General features: G+C 28.9%; 4 protein-coding genes, 1 non-coding gene and 2 pseudogenes across 6 annotated transcripts; 6 read left to right on the top strand and 1 right to left on the bottom strand.

Annotated features, from left to right (window-relative positions):
- The first annotated feature begins 917 nt into the window (after positions 1-917).
- LOC111277024 (caffeic acid 3-O-methyltransferase-like) lies at positions 918-5356 on the top strand. Of its 2 annotated transcripts, XM_089763881.1 has the most exons (5): positions 918-1153; positions 3718-4163; positions 4264-4574; positions 4835-4899; positions 5012-5356. In XM_089763881.1, the coding sequence occupies exons 2-5, from the start codon at positions 3751-3753 to the stop codon at positions 5309-5311; spliced, it is 1089 nt and encodes a 362-aa protein (XP_089620007.1). In that variant the 5' UTR covers positions 918-1153; positions 3718-3750; the 3' UTR covers positions 5312-5356. The 2 variants fall into 2 exon arrangements, with proteins under 2 accessions (XP_089620007.1, XP_022718855.2); XM_022863120.2 differs by lacking the exon at positions 918-1153 and having other exon boundaries at positions 3602-4163.
- A 4279-nt stretch (positions 5357-9635) lies between these two features.
- Positions 9636-10825, top strand: LOC111277488 (blue copper protein 1a pseudogene; annotated as a pseudogene).
- A 3354-nt stretch (positions 10826-14179) lies between these two features.
- On the top strand, positions 14180-15495 carry LOC111277489 (basic blue protein-like). Its single transcript, XM_022863922.2, has 2 exons — positions 14180-14357; positions 14956-15495. Exons 1-2 carry the CDS (start codon positions 14192-14194, stop codon positions 15285-15287), a joined length of 498 nt encoding a protein of 165 aa, XP_022719657.2. The 5' UTR covers positions 14180-14191; the 3' UTR covers positions 15288-15495.
- A 213-nt stretch (positions 15496-15708) lies between these two features.
- On the top strand, positions 15709-15788 carry TRNAL-UAG (transfer RNA leucine (anticodon UAG)). The gene has a single exon. It is a non-coding gene; the product is annotated as a tRNA-Leu (tRNA).
- A 1231-nt stretch (positions 15789-17019) lies between these two features.
- LOC149518149 (blue copper protein 1a-like) lies at positions 17020-17985 on the top strand (annotated as a pseudogene).
- A 379-nt stretch (positions 17986-18364) lies between these two features.
- LOC149518150 (uncharacterized) lies at positions 18365-19201 on the bottom strand. Its single transcript, XM_089763429.1, has 2 exons — positions 19076-19201; positions 18365-18786 (listed from the first exon to the last, which is right to left on the bottom strand). The coding sequence occupies exons 1-2, from the start codon at positions 19164-19166 to the stop codon at positions 18365-18367; spliced, it is 513 nt and encodes a 170-aa protein (XP_089619555.1). The 5' UTR covers positions 19167-19201.
- Positions 19202-20911: 1710 nt separating this feature from the next.
- Positions 20912-21985, top strand: LOC111277490 (uncharacterized). The gene is made up of 2 exons (XM_022863923.2): positions 20912-21123; positions 21590-21985. The coding sequence occupies exons 1-2, from the start codon at positions 21000-21002 to the stop codon at positions 21868-21870; spliced, it is 405 nt and encodes a 134-aa protein (XP_022719658.2). The 5' UTR covers positions 20912-20999; the 3' UTR covers positions 21871-21985.
- The last annotated feature ends 5183 nt before the right edge of the window (positions 21986-27168 follow it).

Here is a 27168-nt window from a genome sequence, read left to right on the forward strand (position 1 = left end):
ATTTGAAACCCGATTTAAAAAAAAAAACTCTATTCTATGGGCTCGGGTCGGATCAAAACTCGTCGAGGACGGGTTGGGTTGCCCACCCTAATTGAAAGCTTTAGTTGAAGAATCGTTAGAGAGGCTTCTGGGTTTAAAGGATAAAGAAAAATGATGCTTCTAAGAAAAAATTACTTAAATTACTTTTCATTTGGATTTGGTTTTAAATTGAGATGAGGTAATATAGGAATAAGAATTTCATTAAAATTTAAATTAATTTTTCATTTATAATTTAAAATTTTAGATAATTCAATCATTTTTTAAATATATATTTTTGATAAATAATTCAAAATTAGTAAAAATCTTATGTATCATTTTAAAGAAAAATTTTAAGAATTTTCTTACATGTCAAAAAATGAAACCGTTCATGTAAACATCTATGTCAATAAATTTTATCAAGTAACTATGTATGTTGTAATATAATATATATATATATGATATAAATGTGAAGCCGTAATTATAGAATAAGAAAGGTTAAATGTTTAATTTAAGATAAAATATTTAAGTGATTATTTAATTTAAAATTAAATATTTATTTTATATAAATAAAGATAAACGTTATTAACTTATAATAATGTAAGATTTTTTTAATAAAATTGAAAAAATGCACTACAAATACTGTTAACTCAAATGAGATATTGAATTATTAAACACACATGTTCTATTTGTTGATGTGACAAGTCAATGGGGTATTTTTTACTAATGTGATAATATTATTATTCACGTATTTAAGATAATAAAATATCAATTTAAATCATAATTTTTAAAAAATCTAATTTAATTAATTAACTTTTTAAAAAATTTGATCTCAATTTTTTTCATCAAATTGCCACCTTTGAAACTCTTCTAAGAGTCAACAACTTTTCCTTCTTTGCCTTGTTTGTTTCCCATAAAAAAAAATCTCAATTATTTTCAATGTTTTTGTCTTTCTTCTTCCTCTAAGTTTTCAAATCAACAAAGACTTATTAGTCTAAATACTACCAATCTCATTCCCAGTATTTGGATTTGGAAAATCATAAAGGTTCAATCTTGAATTAGAGTTACAAAACTTTGAATCAACCAAAGATTCTTTTCATCTTCATCCATTGCAGAATAAAGGTTATTTTGATTAAAGGTAAGATCACTTCTTTCTTAACCAAAACCTTAAGAATAGAAAATTTGGGGAAAAGGGGTTTTTGGCTTCAAAAATTGGGCTTTTTTCTTATAAGTGATTTCAAAATTAGTGTAGCCTTGTTCAGTGAACTTATCTTCTAAAATCACAAGTTTCAGCTTAATTTGACATTCATGATCAGTTTGATTTTGTTGTACATTTAGAGAAAATTCAAAACCTTAACTCTTTTATTTTTGTGATTTTTTTTTTGTTTTTAATAATTTTTGTACATCAAGTTGGAATTGTTTGTGTTATATTACTGGACAACTCTTTTTTGTGTTGGAATCATTTCTTTTTTGCCTTGCTTTGTTGCCTTCAAAATCAATTTCTGGAAATAATCCTAATCAAATATGAAGACAAACTATATCATTTTGGTATTTTTTTTTAAGTAAGAAATTAGAAAATAAAGCCAAAAAAAATTAAAATATTTTTAAAATTTGAAAATCTTCACATCATTTTTATCTATTACTTTTTTCAAATTTTATGGCGGGTGTATTCGATAATCATATTTTCATCTAAAAAGGTTTTATATTATTATAAGTCAATAACATTTAATCTTTATTTCTATAAAATAAAACATTTAGTTTTGAACTAAGCAACCAAGCAAACAACTTATTCTAAAATTGAACATTTACTCTATAAGAAAACTTATCAAACCATGTTGACTTTTTTTTTAGGAGAAACACCTAGAAATGCTATGTGGTTACTTGAATATAGTATTTTTTGGGTTAAATATAAAAATGACTTATGTATTATATACTATTTATCAATTTGGTACCAAAGAAATAAAATGATTAATTTTATACTCCAAATTTTATTTAGTTATCTATTTTGGTACTTCGTGCTAATACTATTAGTCAATTTATTGATGTAACATGAATATCAAATAATATATTGATATGTGTCAAAAATTCAGTTAACACCATATTATCAATTGTGTTGTCAATATTAAAAGAAAATTTTTAAAATTTTTCTAAGAAGTTCAAATAAAATTCTAAATAATTTTTAAATAAATCTAATTTTTTAAAATTAGAAAAAAAATTTAAAACATGCAAAATATTTTTAAAAATTATATAAATTGAAAACTATGAAAATTTAAAAAATTCAAAAAAAGAAAACATTTTAATAAAAATAAAATTTTCTAAAATTAAAAAAAAAGATTGACAAAAATGAAAAAAAAAAATATATATATATATATATAATTTTTTGAAAAGTTTTAACAATTAAAAATTATGATTTTTTTGAAAAAAAATTTGAAAATTTAAAAAAAATATATAAAATTATTTAAAAAATTAAAAATTAAAAATTTGAAAATAAAACAAAACTTAAAAAATTTAATGAACGTTCAAAAAAGTTTTAAAAATCCAAAAAATTCAAAAAATATTTAAAAAAATTAAAAATGTAAGATTCAAAAAATTGAAAAATTTAAAAAACTTTTTTACAATTTTATTTATTTTCAAATTTTTAATTTTTTTGAATCTTTTTTGAATTATAAGAAATTTTTATTTTTATTAAAATTTCAAAATTTGAAAACTTTAGAATTTTTTTGGTTTTTTATTAAAATTTTGATATTTTTTGACTTTTTTAATTTTTCATAATTTTTAAAAATATTTTAGACTTTAAAAAATTTAGAATTTCTTAAAATTTTAAAATTTTTTTTAATATTAGTGTGATAATTGATGATGAAACATTAATTAAACTTTTAGATACGTATCAATATCTCATTAGATATTCATACAATGTCAATAAATTGACTGATAGTATTAATTTTAGATATCAATGTAGATGATTAAATGAAATTTTGAGTGCTAAATTGATGTTTTATTTCTTTAAGTACTAAATTAAAATATATATAATGAATTATTTTTTTATTTAACCTTATTTTTTTCCCTTCTCTCTCGTGATCTTATACATATTGGAAATATATAACATCTCACATTTTAAAGAGTGCATATGCCACAGATAAACATATATGTATATATATATATATATATATATATATATATAGGCATGATGTGCATGTTGTAGATAAAATACGAATTAAAAAAAATAGGATATGTTATATTGTACAAAATTTTATTTAAATAAATGGCTTTGGCCTAGTCTTAAACAAGATAAAATAACATAAAATAAAATTGTCGATGCCGCAACATTTTACTACGATCTCCACTAACGCATTGGCATTGAAAATTTATCAAGTCTTTCCTGTCCCTAATAATTTCGTATTATTCTTTGTGACTGAGAAAAACGTAACAATTTAATAATAATTTATCGATAAAATATTAAAATTTTATTTTTAATAGATACGACTTAATCTTAGCCGCCTCAATTTTTATTAAATAAATTATTTAATTGTCAATAAAATATTAAATTATTAATTTTAATAGATAAGACTTAGCCGCCACAATTTAAAAAAAAAAAAAGGGATCATTGACTGGTGCCACCTCACTGGGAAAGCATTGACAAATAAATTAAGTAGTGATGGATGGAAATTGAATTTGCTAATTAAAATCTTATTCAAACTCCAGTTGAAAGCCAGAATTATAGGAATTAAAGTCAAGATGAGTTCACTGCCAGAACAACAACAACTTCCATCAAAGGAAGAGATGGATTTCTTGCAGGCTGTTCAAGTTGCTACATCAGCAGTGCTCCCTTTTGCCTTGAAAACTGCCATTGATCTTGATTTGTTAGAGATCATAGCGAAAGCTGGTCCAGGTTGTATGCTTTCTCCTGCTGAGATAGTCTCTAACCTTCCTGCTAACAACCCTGATGCTCCGAATATAATTGATCGTATCCTTCGAGTTCTTACTGCTCATTCAATTTTAGCTTGCAATCTTGTTACTGATGAAGATGGACACACGAAAAGGTTATATGGTATAACTTCAGTTGGCAAATACTTCCTTCAAAATGAAGATGGAACTTCTCTAGCTCCAATGCTAAAACTGGTCCAGGATAAACGTTTAATCGAGTGTTGGTTAGTCATTTTCCTTCTAATTTTCCATGAGAATTTATGGGATTTGTTGCATTTATGTGTTCATCATCTCTAACCTTGAGTATCTTGTCAATATGTATAGGAACCTCTTTAAGGAAGCAACATTGGAAGGTGGATTATCATTGGTCAGGGGATTTGGGATGGACTTGTTTGAGGTGGTTGCAAAAGATAGAAATTTAGCCAACACTTTCAACCAATTGATGTCAAACCACACTACCATAGTCATGAAAAAAATTTTAGAAATTTACAAGGGATTTGAGGGCTTAAGTCAAGTGGTAGATGTGGCTGGGGGATTGGCAACAAACCTTAAGCTGATTGTTTCTAAGTATCCACATATTAAGGGAATTAACTTTGATTTGCCCTTTGTTCTTAAGGATGCACCCAATATCCCAGGTAATCTTAAAAGTATTGATTCAAATTTATTGACAAATTTCTCCAAAAATACTTGATAAAAAGGGAAACTTTGTTGTTTTCCTCAAGGCTATCAGGATTTGAACTTGGTACATAAAATTAATTAAAAGTCCAGCATTCTATCAACAAGCCATTCGACTGTTGGCTTGCTTTCCCTTTTTTTGTGTTGGAAGAACCGTATTTCGATGTTTAAATTTTCCTTATTTAATTTGATAGCTTTTGTATTCTTTTCCTAATGTTAGGTGTGGAGCATGTAGGGGGAGATATGTTCACCAAAGTTCCTCATGGAGAAGTGATTTTCATGAAGGTTAGCTATGAAAGTTGAAACCATCAAAAGTACTGCCAAACATACATTTTGTTATATATTCAAAATTGATAAAGAAATGTTCTTTTTTCCCTTTTGTAAAAATCTGGTTTAGTGGATACTTCACGATTGGGGAGATGAACAATGCTTGAAGTTATTGAGAAATTGTCATGAAGCAGTAGCAGAGAATGGGAAAATGATATTAGTAGAATCCATAGTGCCAGAACTGCCCATGACTGACCTTGTCACAATAGCAACAGTTAATCTTGACTTGGGCTTGCTCCAACTGGTCCCTGGTGCAAGGGAGAGAACAAAGAAAGAGTTTGAGAAATTGGCAACAGAAGCTGGATTCACTACTTTGAAACTTGTTTGTCGTGCTTATAACTATTGGGTGATGGAATTGTACAAAATATGAACTACTTACAGCAATAAAATCTTCAGTCTAAGTTTGATCAATTCACACCCATGTTTTGAATTTTCCCATAAACTTTGAATAAAGGGATGTTGCATATGTCACGGGCTGAGACTTACGCTTCGACCCACATAGCTTTCGAACTTGGGTATCTATTCTTCCGACGCCCCTGATCAGCCTGATTACTACGATTCACACTATTATGAAGTATTATCCGTTCTGACCCTCCTGGTCTTACAATTTTGTCCTATAAAAGGTACCTCACAAGGAAGAGATGGTGTGAACTCTTTTATATCTCAGTGACCCTCCTTTTATGTTCGATGTGAGATTCAAAACTCCTCTTTAAGGCCGTGACATTATCTCTCACCCAATCTCGTGACACCCTCATCACGGAGGCTGATCACCCTCCTTACCTCCTTCGATGTGCTTGATGTGGATCGAACGGTTTAGGACTGACTCTGATACCACTTGTCACGGGCCGAGACTTAAGCTTCGACCCGCATGACTCCCGAACCTGGGCATCTATTCTTCCAGTGTCTCATATCAGCTTGACTGCCATGGTTCACACCCTTGTGAGGTATTGTCCGCTTTGACCTCCCATGACCTCATGATTTTATCCTACAAAAGGTGCATCATAAGAAAGAGATGTTGTGAACCTTTTTATACCCCAATGACCCTCATTTTATGTTTGATGTGAGATTCATAATTCTTTCTTAAGTCCGTGACACATACATATAACCATGGGCATATGGTTATCATGTTCTAATTAATAAAGTTTGAATGTGATAGGGGCATTTTTGGTTTACAAGAAAATAATAGTATTTTACTGTAAAAGAGTGGCACACAATTGAATCAAGATTATTTTGGTTATTTGATTCGAATTGATGTGATGGGCTGCATTGGTGTGGCAAATTGAATACTTCATCCATGTTAGCCTAACAAGTCACCAGTCCCCAAAATATAAATATTCCCTCACTCTCTCTAGGTAAGAGGGTCAATTCTTTTTTTTTTTTAATTTTTTTTTTATCTCTAAGCTAATCCTCTTTTCATTTATAACTTGAACGTGGTAGTACAAATACCGAAAACAATTCCAACCTTTACCCTTAATCAATCTTATATTTGTGATTTTAGATTTTTGCCCCCAATCAAGGCCTAGCACCAAATCAGAATGCTTGGAAAAAACAATAAATTAAATTTGAATGCAAATCTTTGAAATTTCTAAATTTAATAATGAAGGATGGGCCATCTTTATCTTTTCTTTTTCTCTAGTCAAACATCAGTAGTTAAACATTAATTTTACTAATTAATTTGATAAACAATAAATTAAATTTGAATGCAAATCTTTGAAATTTCTAAATTTAATAATGAAGGATGGGCCATCTTTATCTTTTCTTTTTCTCTAGTCAAAAATCAGTAGTTAAACATTAATTTTACTAATTAATTTGATAACATCATGGTGTGGTGTAGAATGCTTGGAAAAAACAATAAATTAAATTTGAATGCAAATCTTTGAAATTTCTAAATTTAATAATGAAGGATGGGGCCATCTTTATCTTTTCTTTTTCTCTAGTCAAACATCAGTAGTTAAACATTAATTTTACTAATTAATTTGATAACATCATGGTGTAGAATGCTTGGAAAAAACAATAAATTAAATTTGAATGTAAATCATTGAAATTTTTTAAATTCAGTAATAAAAGCTGGACTATCTCCATTTTTTCTTTTTCTCTAGTCAAACATTAGTAGTTAAACATTAACTTTAGTAATTAATTTGATAACATCATGATGTGGCCAGGAGAGCCTTGCCATGCCATGTACTCATGATATTGTTGATAATACTAACTCAAATCCTATAACAAATTTATTTGAGATTGATTAGTTATTACTGAATAGATAAAAAGACTTATAGAAGAAGAATTCTAAGAGAAAATAAATTCTTAATAGGCAACTTTAACTTGCAGAAGAATTCTAAGAGGAAAATGATTCTTAATAGGTAAGTTTGTATACTTATAAATAGGTGACGTCTCTATAAGGTTAGTTATGAAAAAAAATGTAAAAGAGTTATATGATTTTATAATATAGATATCCCATAAGACTACTAGAGATTTAACGTCCTGATGGGTATGTATGTTTGAATAGACTACAGGAGAATGAGATAGTATAAATAGGTATAGTGATGTGAATATTTATGAATGGACTAAAAGAGACTAAGAGGATTTACATAGATATGGGTGCATGAGTGTATATGATTTTGTGTTTATTTGGGTTGAAAATATTTCATAGGAATAGAGGAAATTAAGAGAGCCTATGGGTATTGATTATTGAGTGAGATTGATTTGATATATGTTTATAATTCTCAATAATTAGTGGATCTTGTTTCTCATTTATGAATGTAGGTTGATTATATCGAATCATGTTAAATTGTTATTTTTTATATCATTAATTAATTATTTAATTTTGTTTTTGTTGATATAATTAGATTAGAATTTTTTGATCTAACAGAAATGTGACAGAGTTACTAATTAAATGCTAGACTACTAGCTTGGTAGGCCAATGTTTTCTTTAGAAAAATTTTTAAACAATTGAGCTATTAATTTAGTGGTGTTGGGGTCAATTGCAAGATTTCAAGATTAAAAGTTTTCAACTTAATTTCAATTGTTATGTAAATATTCACAAATATTTGTAAAATGCTTTATTCTTATTTCTTATTTCTTAAGCTTCATAATTTGCTTGGCATGGCAAAGGAGTTTCACAAATTTTTTTTCCTTTTATTCTATCTAAAATGTTTTAAATTGTGACTATGCAAGTATTTACAAATATTTTTCATAAGGGATTACTCACCAAGAAAGAAAATTTAATACTTCCATTATATATATATATATATATATATTCTGTTGAATTATTTACTTTTCTCCATGAAAATGGAAAATAAAAAAGTTTCTTCATTATTAACCAATTTCATTTTGGCCCCTCTTTTGAAAAAGTGATCTTCAAATTCCAAATGGACAAATCAATTTTCACGAAGGCCTATAATTTTTGTTTGGCTAATTGAACTCTACAGATTAACACTATAAATGATAAATGCATGCATGAATTCGCTTTGTTGGTATTAAAGAATTGAATTCGAATATTTCTTTCTTCAAATAACAAAATAACATTATTTTTCATTTTCCTTTTGTCCCTTTTGAAAAAGTGATCTCTGAATTTTTCTTTGAATTCCTCAAGGACAAATTAATTTTCATGAAGGCCTGTAAGTTATATCCTTGAACGCCATTAATTTTTTCTTTGGATAATTAATATGTAATTATATGCTTTAAATAAAAATTTATAAATATTAGTTGGAACATTGTCTAATTATCAGGGAAATTTATTTTTATTTTTTTGGATAATTCTTTCTAGGAAATTTAGCAAACAATACTTTAAGCTGTCTTTGACTATTTCAAAACATCCCCAGGCCGTCATCGGCTGACAGCAAAAACAAAATGCAAAGAATCAATGGAAAATCAAAAAAGAATTAGTAAAAAGTTTTATATCCAGACTCACCTTTCATTGAACTTTGAATTTGGATCCCACCGGCGAAACTAATTGAAGACCAGCATCAATAAATTTAGAAATTTTCTTTTAAGTTTTTACTGAATAAGGATAAATCTAAAATAATTAACACTTTTTTGACAATTTTTAGGTACTTTTGGCAACGTTTAATCTTCTGTTATGGGTAAATTTTCGAACTTAAAAGTAATTTTTAAATATGGTTAGGTTGTACCAAATACAATTGGTCAAAAATTTTAAGATCTAGTCCAACTTGTCAGATTAAGAGATTTAATAATTTAAAATATATTTTAAAATTAAAATTAAATAAAAATTCCATGTTATTAAATAAATAATAATTTTTGTCAAATTCAAACTTGAAAATCGTTGTCCGAGCCAATCAATTATAATCATATTTTTCTATCAAATAGATCCTAATATATAAATTATTTAACCATTTCACATCAATTTGAGATATTAACAACGAAGATTGTTGTAGCACCATATACCAAGAGCAAGGCCCATTCTTTTTACCTATCTTTCTAATAACATATTGTAATCATCTCCAAAATTCACAGAACGAATAAATGAAATTTTCTCCTTGAATCTCACATTGTCTGATCATATTCGGTAATGCCGTCCATGAATCAAAGGATTTTCTTTTCCTTGTAATTTTTAACTTTAATTTTGTAGCCTTTCGAAGCCAGCAATTAGCTTCACACTATAAATACTTACTTCAAGCCATGCTTCTTGACAAGCCTTACCTTAGAACAACAAATTAACTATTATTATTATTTTTTGTTAAATTTCTTTAGCTAATGGCTGTTCATCGTTCATTAGTTGTTTTTGCAATTGTCGCTGTCATTGCTCCAGCAATCTCATTTGCTACGGAGTTCATAGTTGGTGGTAATGACGGATGGAATGTTGGAGTTAACTACCAAGAGTGGGCTAAAGGCAAGCAGTTCATTGTTGGAGACACACTAGGTATGCCATCATCATAAGTTTCAAAATCAATCCTTTTTTTTTTTTTGTCTTGCAATTCTTAACCCAATTCATCACTTTTGTTTCAGTTATTTTCACTCCATATATATCTCATTTAACAGTGGAATAAATTTAAAGATAAAATTATTTGTTTCAAAATCTCATATTGAAAGAAAATTATGAGTTTATATATGGTGGTGAATTTACGATTTGGTAATTTAAATTTTATGATATCCAATTAATTCATATAATTATATTTAAGAGGTAACAATCAATAAATTTAAATCCAAATTAAACATTGACAATTTTTTTCTCTATCCTAATTTATGGTTTTTTTTTTTGTATAAAAATTTTTCTTGATAAAAAGAAATTACTAGTTTATATATAGTGGTGGATTTACGATATGAAAACTTAAATTCTGAATTTGAGTGTAGTTCTAAACTATATTTTTGAGCTTTTGCTATAATTTTACTTGTATATCAAGGAATCAATTACTTTTCTTGGAATGCCCCCATTTTTTTTCTTGTTACTATAGCTTGAGTTCAAAGAAAAAGAGAACTGAATTAAAGAACTTCTTTTCCTTTTTTTTTTTTTTTGCAGTTTTCCAATACAGGCCTGGAGCTCACAATGTGTACAAAGTGAATGGAACCGACTTCCAAAACTGCAATGTTCCAACAAACAATAGCTTGGGCTTATTCAGTGGAAATGACACAATTAAGTTGGCAGCCGCAGGAAATAAATGGTACATTTGTGGAGTAAGCGGCCATTGCGATGCTGGGCAGAAGCTTAACATAACAGTGCTAGACTCTGCCACTGCTCCAACTCCCGCCCCTGCTCCAGTTCCTAGCGCTGCTCCAACTTATTGGCCAAAGAGGGCATTTCCCAGATCTTTTTAGGAATAACTTCGGCCATTGTCGCTATGGTTATGGTCAATTAACTAAAATTGTAGTAGTATGAGATTTTCATTCATAGGGGGAGTTTGGAAGTCTAGCATTTTACCCATGCAATAAGCAGTTTGGAGGGATTGGATAGGAATTGGCATTCATGACTATCTCTTAGTTTTTTTCCTAAAATGTGTTGGGCTAAAAGCCTTCAATCCAATCATACCAACGGAAACGAAATCAAACAATAAATCAAACACACAAGAGACAACAATTTAACGTGATTCTGTCCAATCAACCTACGTATACGGATGAAAAATAAGATCTACTAGTTGTAAAAAATTACAAACATATATCAAATCATCAACCTCACTCAACAATCAATACTTATAAGACCTCTAGTCATATGGAGTATTCTCAAACTAAACAAACACAAACCCAAACTCTTATAACCATACAAACTTGCCCATTAAGAATCCCTCTCTTCTTAGAATTCTTCTCCTATAAGTCAAACTTACCTATTAAGAATCTTTTTCCTTTTAAAATTTTTCTCTTGTAAGTCAAACTTACCTATTAAGAATCCTCTTTCTCTTAAAATTTTTTTTTGTAAGTCCATCAAGTAATATCTAACAAGTCTCTAATAAATCTCTAATAAATCTTAAACAAATCTCTTACGAGATTTGAGTCAATATTTTCAACAAAATGAATGCTTAGTTGTTTGAACTTTATGTTAGAAAAAATAACATCCACACGCAGTAATCATACACAAAATACCAAGCTCAAATAAAAAATAAAAACACACAAATATATTTGATTCGGAGACTTTTAGAATGAGAAAAGTCTCCTAAACTCTTTACTCAAAACTTAACCCAAAACCTAATTACACCATTTAATAGACTACTCACTTAGCTATTTTCTTGGTGTTTAACTCTCTGAGATAAATAAATTAAAATCAAAATATCTTATTTATAAGGATGAAACCCCTTATACTTTTACTAAACTCCCGATGTGAGATACTGGATAAATTCAAAACTCACTAATTTTTTATATGAGATTATGAGATTGAAGGTAAATCTTAACACTTTAAGCATCCAAAGAGGAGAATTTTTTTTTTTTTTTTGTATTTTCAGTAGAATGTTGAATAAAAGTCATTTTCAATTGTTTAATCTGGTACGTATAGTATCAAATACCACGATTTTCTGACAGTTACAGATGACTTCTTTTGAGTGAATTTCAGATTTATCAACAGCCTTCAGATGCGTTCAATGTCTAAAATCTAAATCACTAAAAATTGAAGCCGAATTGTATTCGGTTAATATAATATTTTATCAAATAATTTTCAAAAAAAACATTTGACAGTTTGACAAGTTATTTAAGGTAAATTTGATAATTTTACATATAATACGATTATATAATATAAAAATAATAAAAATATAAATATTAAAACTAATTTTGATATTTGCTTTTAACCAATTTCATACTTATGAGTTTATATTTTTGATCCCCAATTTAAGCTCAACACCAAAACAGAATGCTTGCAACAAAAAAAAAAGTTTGAAAGCAAATCTTAGAAATTTTTTAAGTTCAGTAATAAAGGCTGGGACGTCTCTATCTTTTCTTTTTCTTTTATTGGAACATCAGGAGTCAAACATTAATTTTACTAATTAATTTGATAACATCATTGTAGCTAGGATAGCCATACACCTATCCTTTTGTCTTGATGAGATGTGACAGAGTTACTGTCAATGTTTTCTTTCGAAAACAATTCTTATTTTTTATTTCTTAAGCTTCATAATTTGCTTGGCATGGCAAAGGAGTTTCACGATTTTTTTTCTTTTATTCTATCTAAAATGTTTTAAATTGTGGCTATGCAAGTATTCACAAATATTTGTAATAAGAGATTACTCACCAAGAAAGAAAATTTTAATATAAATATAAATATATATATATATATATATATGATAAATTCCGCTGAGTTATTTACTTTCTCCATGAAAATGGAAAATAAAAAAGTTTCTTATTATAAATCAATTTCTCTTTGGCCCCTTTTTGCAAAAGTGATCTTCAAATTCCTCATGGACAAATCAATTTTCATGAAGGTCTATAACTTTTGTTTTGGATAATTGAACTCTATAGATTAACACTACAATATTGATAAATGCATGCATGTATTCGTTTTTTTGGTATTAAAGAATTGAATTCGAATTTTTTTTAAATAAAAAAAAACATTATTTTTGAGTTTCTTTTTAGTCCCTTTCGAAAAAGTAATTTTTGAATTTTTCTTTGAATTCCTCAAGTACAAATTAATTTTCATGAAGGCCTGTAATTTATCCTTGAACGCCATTAACTTTTTTTTTTTGGGATAAGTAATATTTAAATATATGTTTTCAATAAAAATTTATAAATAGTAGTTGGAACATTGTCGAATTATCAGACAAATAGCATTGTCTTTCTGGGAAATTTATTTTTATTTTTTTGGATAATTCTTTCTAGGAAATTTAACAAAACAATACTTTAAGCTGTCTTTGACAATTTCAAAACATGCCCGGCCGTCATCGGCTGACAGCAAAAACAAAATGCAAAGAATCAATAGAAAATTAAAAAAGAAATAATAAAAAGTTTTATATCCAGACTCACCTTTCATTGAACTTTGAATTTGGATCCCACCGGCGAAACTAATTGAAGACCAGCATCAATAAATTTGGAAATTTTCTTTTAAGTTTTTACTGAATAAGGATAAATCTAAAATAATTAATACTTTTGACAATTTTTTAGGTACTTTTAGCGATGTTTAATGTTGTGTTATGGGTAAATTTTCAAGCTTAAAAGTAATTTCTAAATCTGTTTATGGTTAACCTGTACCAGATACGATTAACCATTTAAAAAATTTTAAGGTCCAGTCTTATTTGTCGGATTAAGAGATTTAATAATTTAAAATATATTTTAAAATTAAAATTTAATAAAAAATAATTTTAGCAGGATTCAAACTTGAAAATCGTTGTCTGAGCCTCGATCGGAATTACTTATTGGGGCAAATAACCTGGTCCTTTCTTAATCAATTATGATCATACTTTTCTTCTTTCGTTTTATAGCAAACACATCAATCAAATAGATCTTTATATATAATTATTTAACCTTTTCACATCAGTTTGAGATATTAACAACGAAGATTGTAGCAGCATCATACACCAAGAGAATGGCCCATTCTTTTTACGTATCTTTCTAAGAACATGTTGTAATCATCTCCAAATTCATAGAATGATCCAATGAAATTTTCTCCTTGAATCTCACATTGTCTGAACATATTCGGTAATACCGCCCATGAATCAAAGGATTTCCTTTTCCTTGTAATTTTAACTTTAATTTTGTAGCCTTTCGAAGCCAACAATTAGCTTCACACTATAAATACTTACTTCAAGCCATGTTTCTTGACAGGCCTTACCTTGGAACAACAAATTAATTATTATTATTTTTTGTTAAATTTCTCTATCTAATGGCTGTTCATCGTTCATTAGTTGTTTGTGCAATTGTAGCTGTCATTGCTCCAGCAATCTCATTTGCTATGGAGTTCATAGTTGGTGATAATGACGGATGGAAAGAGGGAGTTAACTACCAAGATTGGGCTAAAGGCAAGCAGTTCATTGTTGGAGACACTCTAGGTATGCCATCATCATAAGTTTCAAAATCAATCTTTTTTTTTTGTCTTGCAATATATTCTTAACCCAATTCATCACTTTTGTTTCAATTATTTTTACTCCTTACATATCTCATTTAACAGTGGAATAAATTTAAAGATAAAATGATATGTTTCAAAATCTCATTAAAAGAAACTTAAGGGTTTATATATGCTGGTGAATTTATGATTTGATAACTTAAATTTTAAAGTATTTAGTTAATTCATATAATTATATTTAAAAAATAGTATCCAACAAATCTGAATTTAAACTAAATATTGATAATTTTTTTCTCTATCCTAATTTATGATTTTTTTTTTTTTTATGAAAAAGGTTCGCAATGAAAGAAAACTACTAGTTTATATATATTGGTAGATTTACTATATGAAAACTTAAATCCCAAATTTGAGTGTTGTCCAAAATATATTTTTGGGCTTTGGCTATAAAATTTACTTGTAGATCAAGGAATCAATTACTTTTTTTGGAATGCCCCCATTTTTTATTTCTTATTACCATAGCTTGAGTTCAAAGAAAAAGAGAACTGAATTAAAGAGCTTTTTTTTGCTTTTTTTGCTTTTTGCAGTTTTCAAATACAAGGCTGGAGCTCACAATGTGTACAAAGTAAATGGAACCGACTTCCAAAACTGCAATGTTCCATCAAACCATAGCTTGGGCTCGTTCAGTGGAAATGACACGATTAAGTTGGCAGCCGCAGGAAATAAATGGTACATTTGTGGAATAAGCGGCCATTGCGAAGCAGGGCAGAAGCTTAACATAACAGTGCTAGCTTCTGCTCCAGCTTCTAGCACTGCTCCAGCTTCTAGCGCTGCTCCAACTTTATTGGCCAAAGAGGGCATTTCCCAGATCTTTTTAGGGATAACTTTCGCTATTGTCGCTATGGTCATGGTCAATTAACTAAAATTGTAATAGTATGAGATTTTCATTCATAAGGGGAGTTTGAAGTCTAGTATTTTACCCATGCAATAAGCGGTTTGGAGGGATTGGATAGGAATTGGCATTCATGATTGTTTCTTACTTTTTCCCCTAAAATAAATGCTTAGCTGTTTGAACTTTAAGTCTCCACGGAGGAGACTTTTTTTTGTATTTTCAGCAGAATGTTGAATAAAAGTCATTTTCAATTGTTTAATCTGGTACGTATAGTATCAAATACCAAGATTTTCTTATTGTTACAGATGACTTCTTTTGAGTGAATTTCAGATTTATCAACAGCCTTCAGATGCGTTCGATGTCTAAAATCTAAATCAGTACAAATTGAAGCCGAATTGTATTTGGTTTATATAATATTTTATCAACTAATTTGAATAAAAAAGAATGCGACAGTTTGGCCGAGTGGTCTAAGGCGCCAGATTTAGGCTCTGGTCCGAAAGGGCGTGGGTTCAAATCCCACAGCTGTCATTGATTAATCTTTTCAATTTTTTTTCCAACCTCGTCAGTTCATTCATGCACAGTAGCTACAATGGAGTTTAAAGACTCTGGACGATCCTCCACCCAATACAAGTCACCTTGAACTGGTAATCCATGCTTTGCTAAACAATGAGCTTCTACATTCCCTGAGTTTCTGGTGTGTGCTATGTTGCAGTTAGTGAATTTTGCAACCTTGGTTCTAGCCTCATCTATAATAGGGCCAATGGGAGAGAGGTCTAGAGTCATTGTCTGTATTTTCTTCAAAACTGCTAAAGCATCACCTTCCATAACAATTCTTGCGAATCCCATCTCAAAAGCAAAGCCCAAAGACCAAACAACTGCTTCAAGTGCCTCTAGTACAGAGAAGGAATTGTTATCCATGGCAGATCAGCAATGTGTACACCCAAAACGAACCCTTCAGAGTTTCTAATCACCACACCTATACCCACCTATTTTCCCAAATCTGTCTATGGCACCATCAAAGTTCCCATTATAAATCCCATCACATGGTGTTCATTGGTTCATTGGCAGCGCCTGATTAGTTGCTGCTGCGCTTGGTTGAACTCCAAGTAATTTTTAGCAATTCACCGTGAGTTTCACCATTCCTATCATTCCATGCTGACATTATTCATTAACACAACACAAACTAGATACAGAGTTAAACAGATTGGAATTTTTTGTGTAAAATTAATTGTGTTTGTGTTAACGACAAAAAAAATATTCGTGTTTTGATGCAGTTGATCCATCTAATCCATTTATGTACATTTCGAATTAACAAATAAATCTACATTATGCAACATATATATATCTAATGTGTTTAAATTCATTTATAAAATTATTAATACTTAAAATATATATAAAATAACATATTATTCATATTTAAAAGGTTTCTAAAAAAAAAATTAAACATGTTAATTATATCATATCATATAACTTACGTATAATAACAATTATAATTATGTAACCCCAAATCTCTTTTGAGAAAACAAAGAGGTCAGGCGATGAATTTTGCTTTTTGAACTTACAAAATATTTTCTTCCAAAAGCCGGCTTTAATTAAACAACAATCAACATTGAAAATCTCTAAAAAAAAAAACAAAAACAAAAACAAAAACAAACGCAATTACTACTATATAATTAAGTACTGCAGGCATGTTTCTAGGTGACATGTGTTTAGTTTTCATCTTGTTTTTTTTCCAAGGAAACAAACAAAAATGATAATATATATTCTCAATTTGTTCAAACACGTCCTCTTAAGGAAACAATATTATTATTTGGCAGTCCTACTTATAACCCAATGTTAAATGCTGACCCTTGCCGGTTCCTCTTTCATATGAAATTTTCCTAGCTACCTAGTTAATCAAACTATAAATTGGTCCTTAATTGCAACTAATCAGCCGAACCAGATTCAATCAAAGAATCATAAATAACTGAAGCTTAGTATAAGGATTTGATAAAATCTTTGTTACAAGCTTCAAATGGCTTCTAACAAGTTTCTCATGCTCACCATTATTACCATGTTTCTTCCCGCAATGGCCATTGCAACAAATTATATCGTCGGGGATGAGAGTGGATAGACAATCAATTTCGATTATCAAGCTTGGGCAAAGGATAAAACTTTTCGTGTTGGCGATAAATTAGGTATATTCATAGTTGTATATTATTATTTTACTAACCGGCCATGAAATTTTTATATTTCACATATGAAATTAGATGATTACATGATTTATAAAATTATGTTTATGCTAGATATACATAAGTAGATTCATTTCTATTAACACAAATGTACAATCGGTTAATATAGGAGTTTATTTACTTCTTTTTTATATTCTTTGAGTTTTTTGCAGTGTTCAAATACCCTCAAGGATATCACAATGTGTTCAAAGTAAACGGTACTGCTTTCAAGAGTTGGGACATTCCACCAGCAAACGAAGCTCTCACCTCCGGGAATAACACAATCGTCCTTAATACCCCAGGGAGAAAGTGATACATCTGCGGTGTTAGCAAACATTGTGCCGATTATGGTCAAAAGCTTGCAATCACTGTCCAATATTCATATGGCTGGGTACCAGCCCTAACACCAAGTTCTGAACCTTGAACACCAACTGTACCTTCAATTCCGGCAAAACCAACTGAACCTTTGGCACCTGTTCCATCTTCACCTTCAACAGTTCCATCTCCTACTGCACCTTGGTCGCCACAGGCTCCATCTCCCTATCCATGGATTTGATTAGCCATTTTGGAGTCATGTCATCAGGGATCTTGTTTTTATGGCAGCTATGGAAGCAATTCAATTTGATTTTATTTGATTTTACTTAATCTTGGTCTTGGCTTAGTTACAATTCAATTTTGAGTAGTTAATTCTTCCTGGAAATCCATCATTAGTCCCAACAACTAAGAAAGTCATAAGAAAACTCATACAACATGTGCCAAAGAGAAACTTGTTTGGCTTGATGTACAACCTCCATATCAAAAGCTACATAAAAATAATTAAACAAGAAATTAAGAGATGTAATTAATCAAAATAGCCAAATAAATAATATATGTTTCTATTAATTTCCAATTCAATTAACATAAGCATTTACAAATTTGAGGAAAAGCTGGTGGGGTTCTAGTTTTCAACACCATATAGTATGTGTATGCAAATAACACAACAGATATCAACATAAAACCAAATGCTCCAAACATTAGCTTTGAAGATGAATTTTCAGCAGCAGAATTTCCCATGTCTTTGGCCGATTCTTGTAAAAAATTTCCTATTTCTAGACTTGGCTTTGAAATTTCGAGCTTCTTTGAAGCAGCTTTCTTGGGCAGCTCTAGACTGAGATTACCTCTGCAAAATACTGCACGAATATGTTCTATATCATAAACATCATTTGATATTTCAATTTTCTTCCGAAGGAGTCTCGGAGATTCTGCAATGATCGATATAATAGTTTTTTTCTCCCCAACTCGGTTGATTTTAACTTCCACGTCTTCCCTTTTGAAACCTATGAAATTATAGTAGAAATTGATAATAAATTTTTTGTATTAAAGAACCGTAATCTAAGGATAACTGAAGAAACTACAGGTGTTATGATTTAATCTCCATATCTATTGGTTTCTAGCTCTTTTGCATGAACAAATTTGGTTAAATCTCGTATTCAAAATTAAGTATTTTTAATTTATATAGTTAATCAAATTCAAAACCATTTTTTTAAATTCATCTTTTCAAACATAGCATTAAATATTTCTAATTTCAAAGAAAAAAATTCTTCAAAGAGGGGTAAAATACAATACCATCAAGCATAATATCAATTGCATCCGACTGATCTTTTCCTCTCTTCCATAGGCAATAGGGCTCAAAATATTCTTCTGTGGGTGTTTCCATTTTTCGTTGTTTATCGTGTCGGATTTCGAAAGAAGACAAACGCTAATTTGTGGGATTCTTTTCCAATTAATGAAGGATTTCTTATGTTTATAAAGAAATTAACTCTTTGATTCATTGTTGAGTACAAGAGGTATAAAATGTTTCGTAGGGAGTTTCTCTTAGAAAAGTATCATTTCACATTTTGTGGTTGTTTTAGGAATTGACAAGGTTGCTTTAAAAGCCTAACTTCATTTATTCCTCAATTGAATTCATGTGGAGAAATTTGTTTTGATTGTTATGACATGATTTTGTTGAGATAGCGCAACCTAGAACTTATATTACGCAAGTGGGATTAACTCTTCTTCAACACCAAAAAAAAAAAAAAAAGTGTGTTTTGTTTTTCAACTTAGAGGAAAATGACTTGCAAAACCTCAAAAAAAAAAATTCAATTACCAAGTTTTAACTTGACATATAGCTTTTAACATCCATTCGTTTTTTCTTTATTAATTGATGATCATATATAAATGTATTATTGAGATAGATTCACATGTGAGTAAAAATTTTCACGTAATTAAAAAATGTGAGTGAAAAATTTTATATATATATATAAAATCCAAAAATAATAATTTAAAATTTTGAGCTTAAGTGGTGTTCAATATTTATGTATGAACTTTTGAAGTGCTCATATGGACTCCAAGAAATGTATCTTCCCAACATATATATGACATTTAATAATTCTACAATTCAAATTCTATCAGCTGCAACCATTTTTTTATTTTTTTTTATTTTTTAGTTGTGATCTCCTTTGTAAAAAAAAAAAGAAAAAAAAAATTCTAATAATGCCACTATATATTCTCACAATTGTTGTTAGATTAAGATTAAAGTAGTAACCAATCAAACAGACATCATTTTGAGAATTGTGCATATAGAAATACGAATATAAGAAGGAAATGCCTTTAAAAGAAAAAAAGAAAAGAAAAATATGTATCTTTGGATTAATGCTCATAATACTCTAAATAGCAATTTAATAGCAATTTTTTTCCAAAGAAGTTTGATTTTTTTTAGTGGATCATATTAGAGTCGCATGTAAATGGTTATGCCTAAAGTTTAAAATGCATGTACCATAGATGCACGTTTTTAACCTAACACACTTTCCGCTTAAGCGGAAAAACACCCATTATTTATAAGTTAAGACCACTTGCTTCTCTTATAGATGTGGGATTCGTGACACATGCACTTATTATTAAATCAAACGATCACATATTATTAGTTATTAATTAATGTTACATTGGCATGAATGTTATAATAGACTTTTAATTTTATCCTTACCTAAATATTAAGCGTGAACTTATTCTCTTCACTAGGAACGTGAGATTAATAAGAAAAAAAAAAAATAAAGATAGGAATCCTTTGTAAAAAAGAAATACTTTCTGCATGCATGTGTAAATTCACGTTGAAGATGTTGCTGATTTAATTAAAAATAATGAACATGCAGCGATCTTTAAATTCACTTATATATAGAGTTTAAAATTTTAATTATCAATGTTTAAGATAATTTTTCATTAAAAATTATTCTTTGAATACTTGAAGGTTAATGCAATTTCAAGCAATCCCTCATTTAGAAAAGAAAAGAATATGCTTTAATTTCAAGAGTAGACGTTGTTTTTTTAATGAAAAAGAAAAGAACCTTTTTTTTTTTTGGTTTCGAAGGTGTCAAATTAAGTCCATAAAAAGAGAAGCAAAGAAACAACTTTCATACACTCAAATCTCTTGATTAATTCATCTTCCTTTCTCCCTTCAAGATCCTAAGAGGAGAATAAAAGAAAAAAAAAAAAAGCTTAAATTCCTTTGGAAATGAAGAAGGAAGAAAGCAATATTGAGCCTTCTTACGAAGATTTTGAACCCTATTGCAAGTGGATAAAAGAAGCCAAAGATTACGTTCTCAAAGAAGCTGACATTCTTGAAATCCAGCTCCAGGGTATAAATTAATATCTTTTCCTTCTTTTTACAAAACAAAAAAAAAAAAGTTTTTGCCTTCTTAATTTTGGTTATTAATTTGCTTTTGCATTTTACAGGTTATAGAGTCGAATTTAGGCTAACAAGATCCCAAAAAACTCCAAAGCAATTAGATTTTTAAATTTTCAATTTGGAGGTTTGTTTGATAATTTTTACAATGAGATAATATTTATAGGATGAGAGAAAACTCCTTCATGGTATAGCTTAAATGTAATGAATCTGATCAAATGTAACATAAAAGGAAAAAGAAAAAAATTTTCCCCCAAACCAAAAAAAAAAAAGATCTTTTCTCAGAGTAAAAAGCAGAAATAATCTCACTAGTAGTATTTCATACACACACACAAACACACAAACACACACACACACACACACACACACACATATATATATATATATATATATATGAATATTTCTATATAATTTTTCAGAATTCAAAAGGGAAGAACTGAAGTACGAAATGGGTGAGGACAGACTCTTGTATATTAGGGGAGAGCATCAAGTGGGGAAGAGTCTAATAAGGCGATTCAACAAAAAAATTGATGTTTCAAAGTACAACATCAAAGAAATTGAAGCAAAGTTTGAAGCTGGGAATCTTAATCTAAGGCTGCCTTGTAAAAATTCTGCCTTAAGCTTCTGCAAAATGGGGAAGAAAACAATCAACTGTGCAATGGTTGCTCTGCTTTTGCTTCTTGCATTTTGTATGTACTAATATTCTGAGTGAACCAATTTTCGGAATTTGTTAAATGAAATAATTGTTCATATATATGTCTGTACTAAAATAAATCAAAATCTAAAGTGATGTTTACTAATAAAATCAAAGTTTCGAATATGAACTTCTGATTTTCTATGAATTGAAAAAATTACATCATATATATAATGATGTCCGGGTGTAATGTTAAATGAGAAAGGGTTGCTAGGTCATCACTTGGGAGCAACATGCCACATTGCTGCCCATGTGCGGTATCAAATGGTCAAGGGTTTTCATGTTTTAATGGATGAATACAAGTAAAGAAATTAGTCTATGGGATAAATTACACTTAGCTACTTGGAATATAGGATCGATAACTAGTAAAATAGCAAAGATATGAGAAGTAATGATTAGGAAAGTAATTAATATTATGTCTCCAAGAAACTAAATAGGTCGGGGAAAAGGCTAGAGAAATAAAAATATGTGGCTCTAAGTTTTAGTATGCAAGTAAGGAAAAGAGTAGAAATGGAGTAAGAATAATTGTAGATAAGAATTTAAAAGATGATATGGTTGAAGTTAAAAAAATAAAGGTAGAATTTTATATGTTAAACTTATATTAAGAAAGGAAACCGTTAACATTATTAGTGTTTACTCCTCACAAATAGGTTTGGATCAAGGCAATAAGCAAAATTTTTTAAAAGATTTAAAAAAGATAGTGCAAGTCATAGCAAATGGAGAAAAGTTGTTTATTGGAAGAGATATAAATGGTCACATAGGCAATGATTGTAGTGACTTTGAGAGGGTGCATGGAGGATATGGTTCTGGAGAAAAAAACCATACCATATCAGAGATAGTATTCTAGAGTTTTCTATTCTATTGGACCTAACTATATTAAATAGGTGTTTTAGGAAAAAAGAATCACATTTGGTGACTTTTAGGAGTGAGTCAAACAATAGTCAAATTGATTTCTTTTTTACGAGGAAAGATGATAGAAGAAACTATAAGGATTACAAAGTTATATTAAGTAAGAGTGTGACAACACAATGTAAACTACTAATTCTAGATATCTTTCACCTTTGAGGGTCAATGAGCATATATCAGAGTTATAAACCATGTATTAAGTGGTGGAACTTCAAAGGGGACAAAATGTTAGCTTTTAGGGATAGACAAGTAAAAGAAATTTATTGGAAACCTAATGAAGATGTAAAAATAATGTGAAAAAATATTTTTACCAGAATTTAAAGAGTTGCTAAAGAGATACTTGGCGAATCTAGGGTTGTGCATCATTAGGAAAAGAATCTTGGTGGTGGAATAAGGATACAAAAATCACAATTAAAGCTAAACGGGAGTGTTATAGAAATTTAAGAAACAATAGGGATGAGATGAGTTATTTAAAGTATAAGACAATTAAAAAAAAAAAAGCCAAAAAGGCTATTAGAGATTTAAAAACTAAGATCTATGAAGAATTATATAGAAAACTAGTGACAAAAGACGGAGAAAAAGAGTTGTTCAAAATTGATAAAATGAAGAATAAGAAGAGTAAGGATCTTAATGGCGTAAGATGCATCAAATGTAGTGACAAATGAGTTTTAGCAAAGAATGAGAAGATTAAGAAGATATGAAAAGATTATTTTGATAATCTCTTTAATGACAAATTTGAGCATGATATAAGCAAGCTTAACATACCTTTTAAGGATATAAATAGTGTATTTAAATGAAATATTAGAAGGTATAAGGTTAAAGAGGTATTGAGAATGATGAAAGCAAAAAAAGCTATAAGACCAAATAAAATCTCGATTGAAATGATAACGCTTAGGTGAAGTATGGATATGATGCTTGACATATCTTTTCAACAAAATTTGGGTTATTTAAAAAATGCCAAAAAAATTGAGAAAGAGTACTCTAGTGTTTTTATGCAAAAAAAAAGGTGATATACAAAATCATTCAAAATATAGAGAAATAAAGTTTAGAAGTCATACTATGAAATTTTGAGAAAGAGTAATTGAATATAAGTTGTAACCCAAATTCGAGAGATTTACATATGACATTCATTGACTTGGAGAAAATATACAATAAAGTTCTCTGAGATGTGCTTTAGTGGACCTTAATAAAGAAAAGAGTTCCTTTAAAGTACATTAATATAGTTAAAAATATGTATGAAAGAGTTATAATGAATGTGAGGACGATTAGGGGTGTGATTAATAACTTTTCCATTACTTTAAGATTGCATCAAGGCTCAGCATTAAGTTCATTTCTCTTTACATTAGTTATGGATGAGCTCACTAGACATATCCAAGACAAGGTGTCCTTATGAATGTTCTTTGCCAATGGTATAGTCCTAGTTACTAAAAGTAGTGATAACCTTATTACGAAATTAGAATTATGAAATCATACACTAGAGTCTTGAGACTTTAAATTGAATAGCTCTAAAACTAAATATATGAAATATAAGTTTAGTAATCATAGGGAAGCAAGTGCCAATGTAATTAAATAGGATAGTGATGTAGTACAAAAAAGTAGTCATTTTTTATATTTAGGATCAATTATTCAAAGTGATTTTGAGATAGAAAATGACATAAATTATAGGATTCAAATAGGATGGGTGAGGTGATAAAGTACATTGAGGGTGTTGGAAAATCACAACATGCCTTTAAAGTTAAAGGTAAAATTGTATAAAACAATTGTATGGCATGTGTTATTATATAAAACTGAGTGTTGGGCCGTTAAGAAACTACATGATGAGAAAATTGTTGTAGCTGAGATGAAGATGTTTAGATGATGTGTGGTAAGATTAGAAGAGAAAATAAGAAATCAAGGAAAATTAAGGGTAGCACTATAAAATTTTTTTTATATACTAATGCTTGGTTATATTAATAGTCAAATTTCGTCAGTAAAAGAGACTTTTACTAACGAATTTTTAATACTGTTAGAATATACCATTTAAATAACAACACTTTATTTAACTGTCAGTATAAATAAACTTTTTCTGACAATATATGACTATCTATCAATATATATGTTATATATTAATGGTTATTAACGTAACAGTTAGTATAGGCTCAAAACAAACAAAATAAATAGCTTGCAAAAAATTGAATAGGATTATTGAAAGCGTTTTTGGTAAAAAATGCATTCAATGATCTATACAAAATTTTTTGTATGGATTATTTACTGATAGTCAAATTTCATCAGTAAAAGAGACTTTTACTAACAGATTTTTAATACTATCAGAATATACCATACTTATACCAATACTTTATTTAACTGTTAGTATAAATAAATTTTTTTTTTACGATATATGACTATCCGTCAGTATAATTATATTATATACTGATGGTTATTAATGTAACCGTCAGTATAAGCTTAAAACAACAAAAAAAAATGATTGGCTTATAAAAAATTGAATGGGATTATTGAAGGTGTTTTTGACCAAAAATACCTTTACTAACCCATTCAAAAAATTTTGGAGAGGGATTATTGAATGTGTTTTTGGCTAAAAATACATTGAATAATCTCTTACAAAAAATTGAATAGGATTATTTAAAGCATTTTTGGCAAAAAATGCCTTGAATAATCCATTAGCAAAAACACTAGAACATCTCAGTTGGTTAGAGCATACAACTATTAACTATAAGGTCATAGGTTTAATCCTTTCTTGTAGCATTTTGAGGGTTTTTCAAGAGATTATTCAAGGCATTACTCAATCGGTTAGAACATACGGCTATTATTTATAAGGTCATAGGTTTGATCTTGTCCTCTAGCATTTTGAAGGTTTTCTAAGGGATTATTAAAGGTGTTTTTGGCCAAAACACCCTAAATAATCCCTTACAAAAAATTGAATAAGATTATTCAAAGCATTTTTTTTGTCAAAAATACCTTGAATAATCCGTTAATAAAAGTATTTGAATAGCTTAGTTGATTAGAGCATATAGCTATTAACTATAAGATTGTAGGTTCAATCCCTTCCTCTAGCATTTTGAAGGTTTTTCAAGGGATTATTAAAAGTGTTTTTAGCCAAAAATATCTTGAATAATCCCTTATAAAAAATTGAATAGGATAATTCAAGACATTTGTCAAAATGCCTTGAATAATCCCTTACAAAAAATTGAATAAGATTATTCAAAGCATTTTTTTGGCTAAAAATACATTGAATAATCCGTTAACAAAAATATTTGAATAGCTCAGTCGATTAAAGCATATAGCTATTAACTATAAGGTTGTAGGTTCAATCTCTCCCTCTAGCATTTTGAGGGTTTTTCAAGGGATTATTGAATGTAGTTTTAGCAAAAAATGTCTTAAATAATCTCTTACAAAAATTGAATAGGATAATTCAAGACATTTTTTTATCAAAAATGCCTTCAATAATCCTTTAAAAAATTCTCAAAACACTAAAGGAAAAAATTGAACCTATAACTTTATGATTAATAATTACATGCTCTAATTAACTGACCTACTCCAATGTTTTTGTTAATATACTATTCAATTTTTTGTAAGGGATTATTAAGGCATTTTTAGCTAAAAACCAAAACTGTCTTGAATAATCTTATTTAATTTTTTGTAAGAGATTATTCAAAGCATTTTTGATCAAAAACGCCTTGAATAATCCCTAAAAAAAGGCAGGAGATTATTCAAGGTATTTTTAGCCGAAAATACCTTAAATAATCTTATTTAATCTTTATGAAGGGATTATTCAAAGCATTTTTAGCCAAAAATGCCTTCAATAATCCTTAAAAAAAGGCAATGGATTATTCAAGGCGTATTTAGCGAGAAATGCCTTGAATAACCCCATTAAATTTTTTGTAAATGATTATTCAAGGTGTTTCTGATAAAAAATGCCTTGAATAATCTCAAAAAAATGGCGGGCTTATGAATTTAAATCATTTTCTTTACCTTTACCTTCCACCGATCTACATACTTAATCTCCACCTCCCACAAACTCTTTCCACCTTTCACTAACTTTACAAATTTAAACCCATCAACATTCATTTTATTTTATAGTTGAATTAAAGTTGAAGCATCAAGACTCGTTATTTCTTAAAGGTATTTTTCATTTTTTGCATTTTAATTTTGTGTCATTGAGCATGCCTTTTTTTTTTTTATGTTTTTTATTGTATTAGATGAATCTAGGCTCAGTCTTTATCACCTCAAAAAGTAGAAGAGAACTTAGAAATGTTATTAGCGGCACTGTTTTTGTTAATGGAACAGCTTTAATAGGAAAAATAGATGAAAACTTCGGCTATCTTACTGTAGATTGGTGACCTCTTGATAAATGTGACTATGAAACATGTAGCTGGGGGAGAGCTTCTCTTCTTAATCTAG

The sequence above is a fragment of the Durio zibethinus genome, chromosome 7 (genome assembly GCF_047325235.1).
Source record: "Durio zibethinus cultivar Kanyao isolate XHJ-2024 chromosome 7, ASM4732523v1, whole genome shotgun sequence".
Lineage (NCBI taxonomy): Eukaryota > Viridiplantae > Streptophyta > Magnoliopsida > Malvales > Malvaceae > Durio > Durio zibethinus.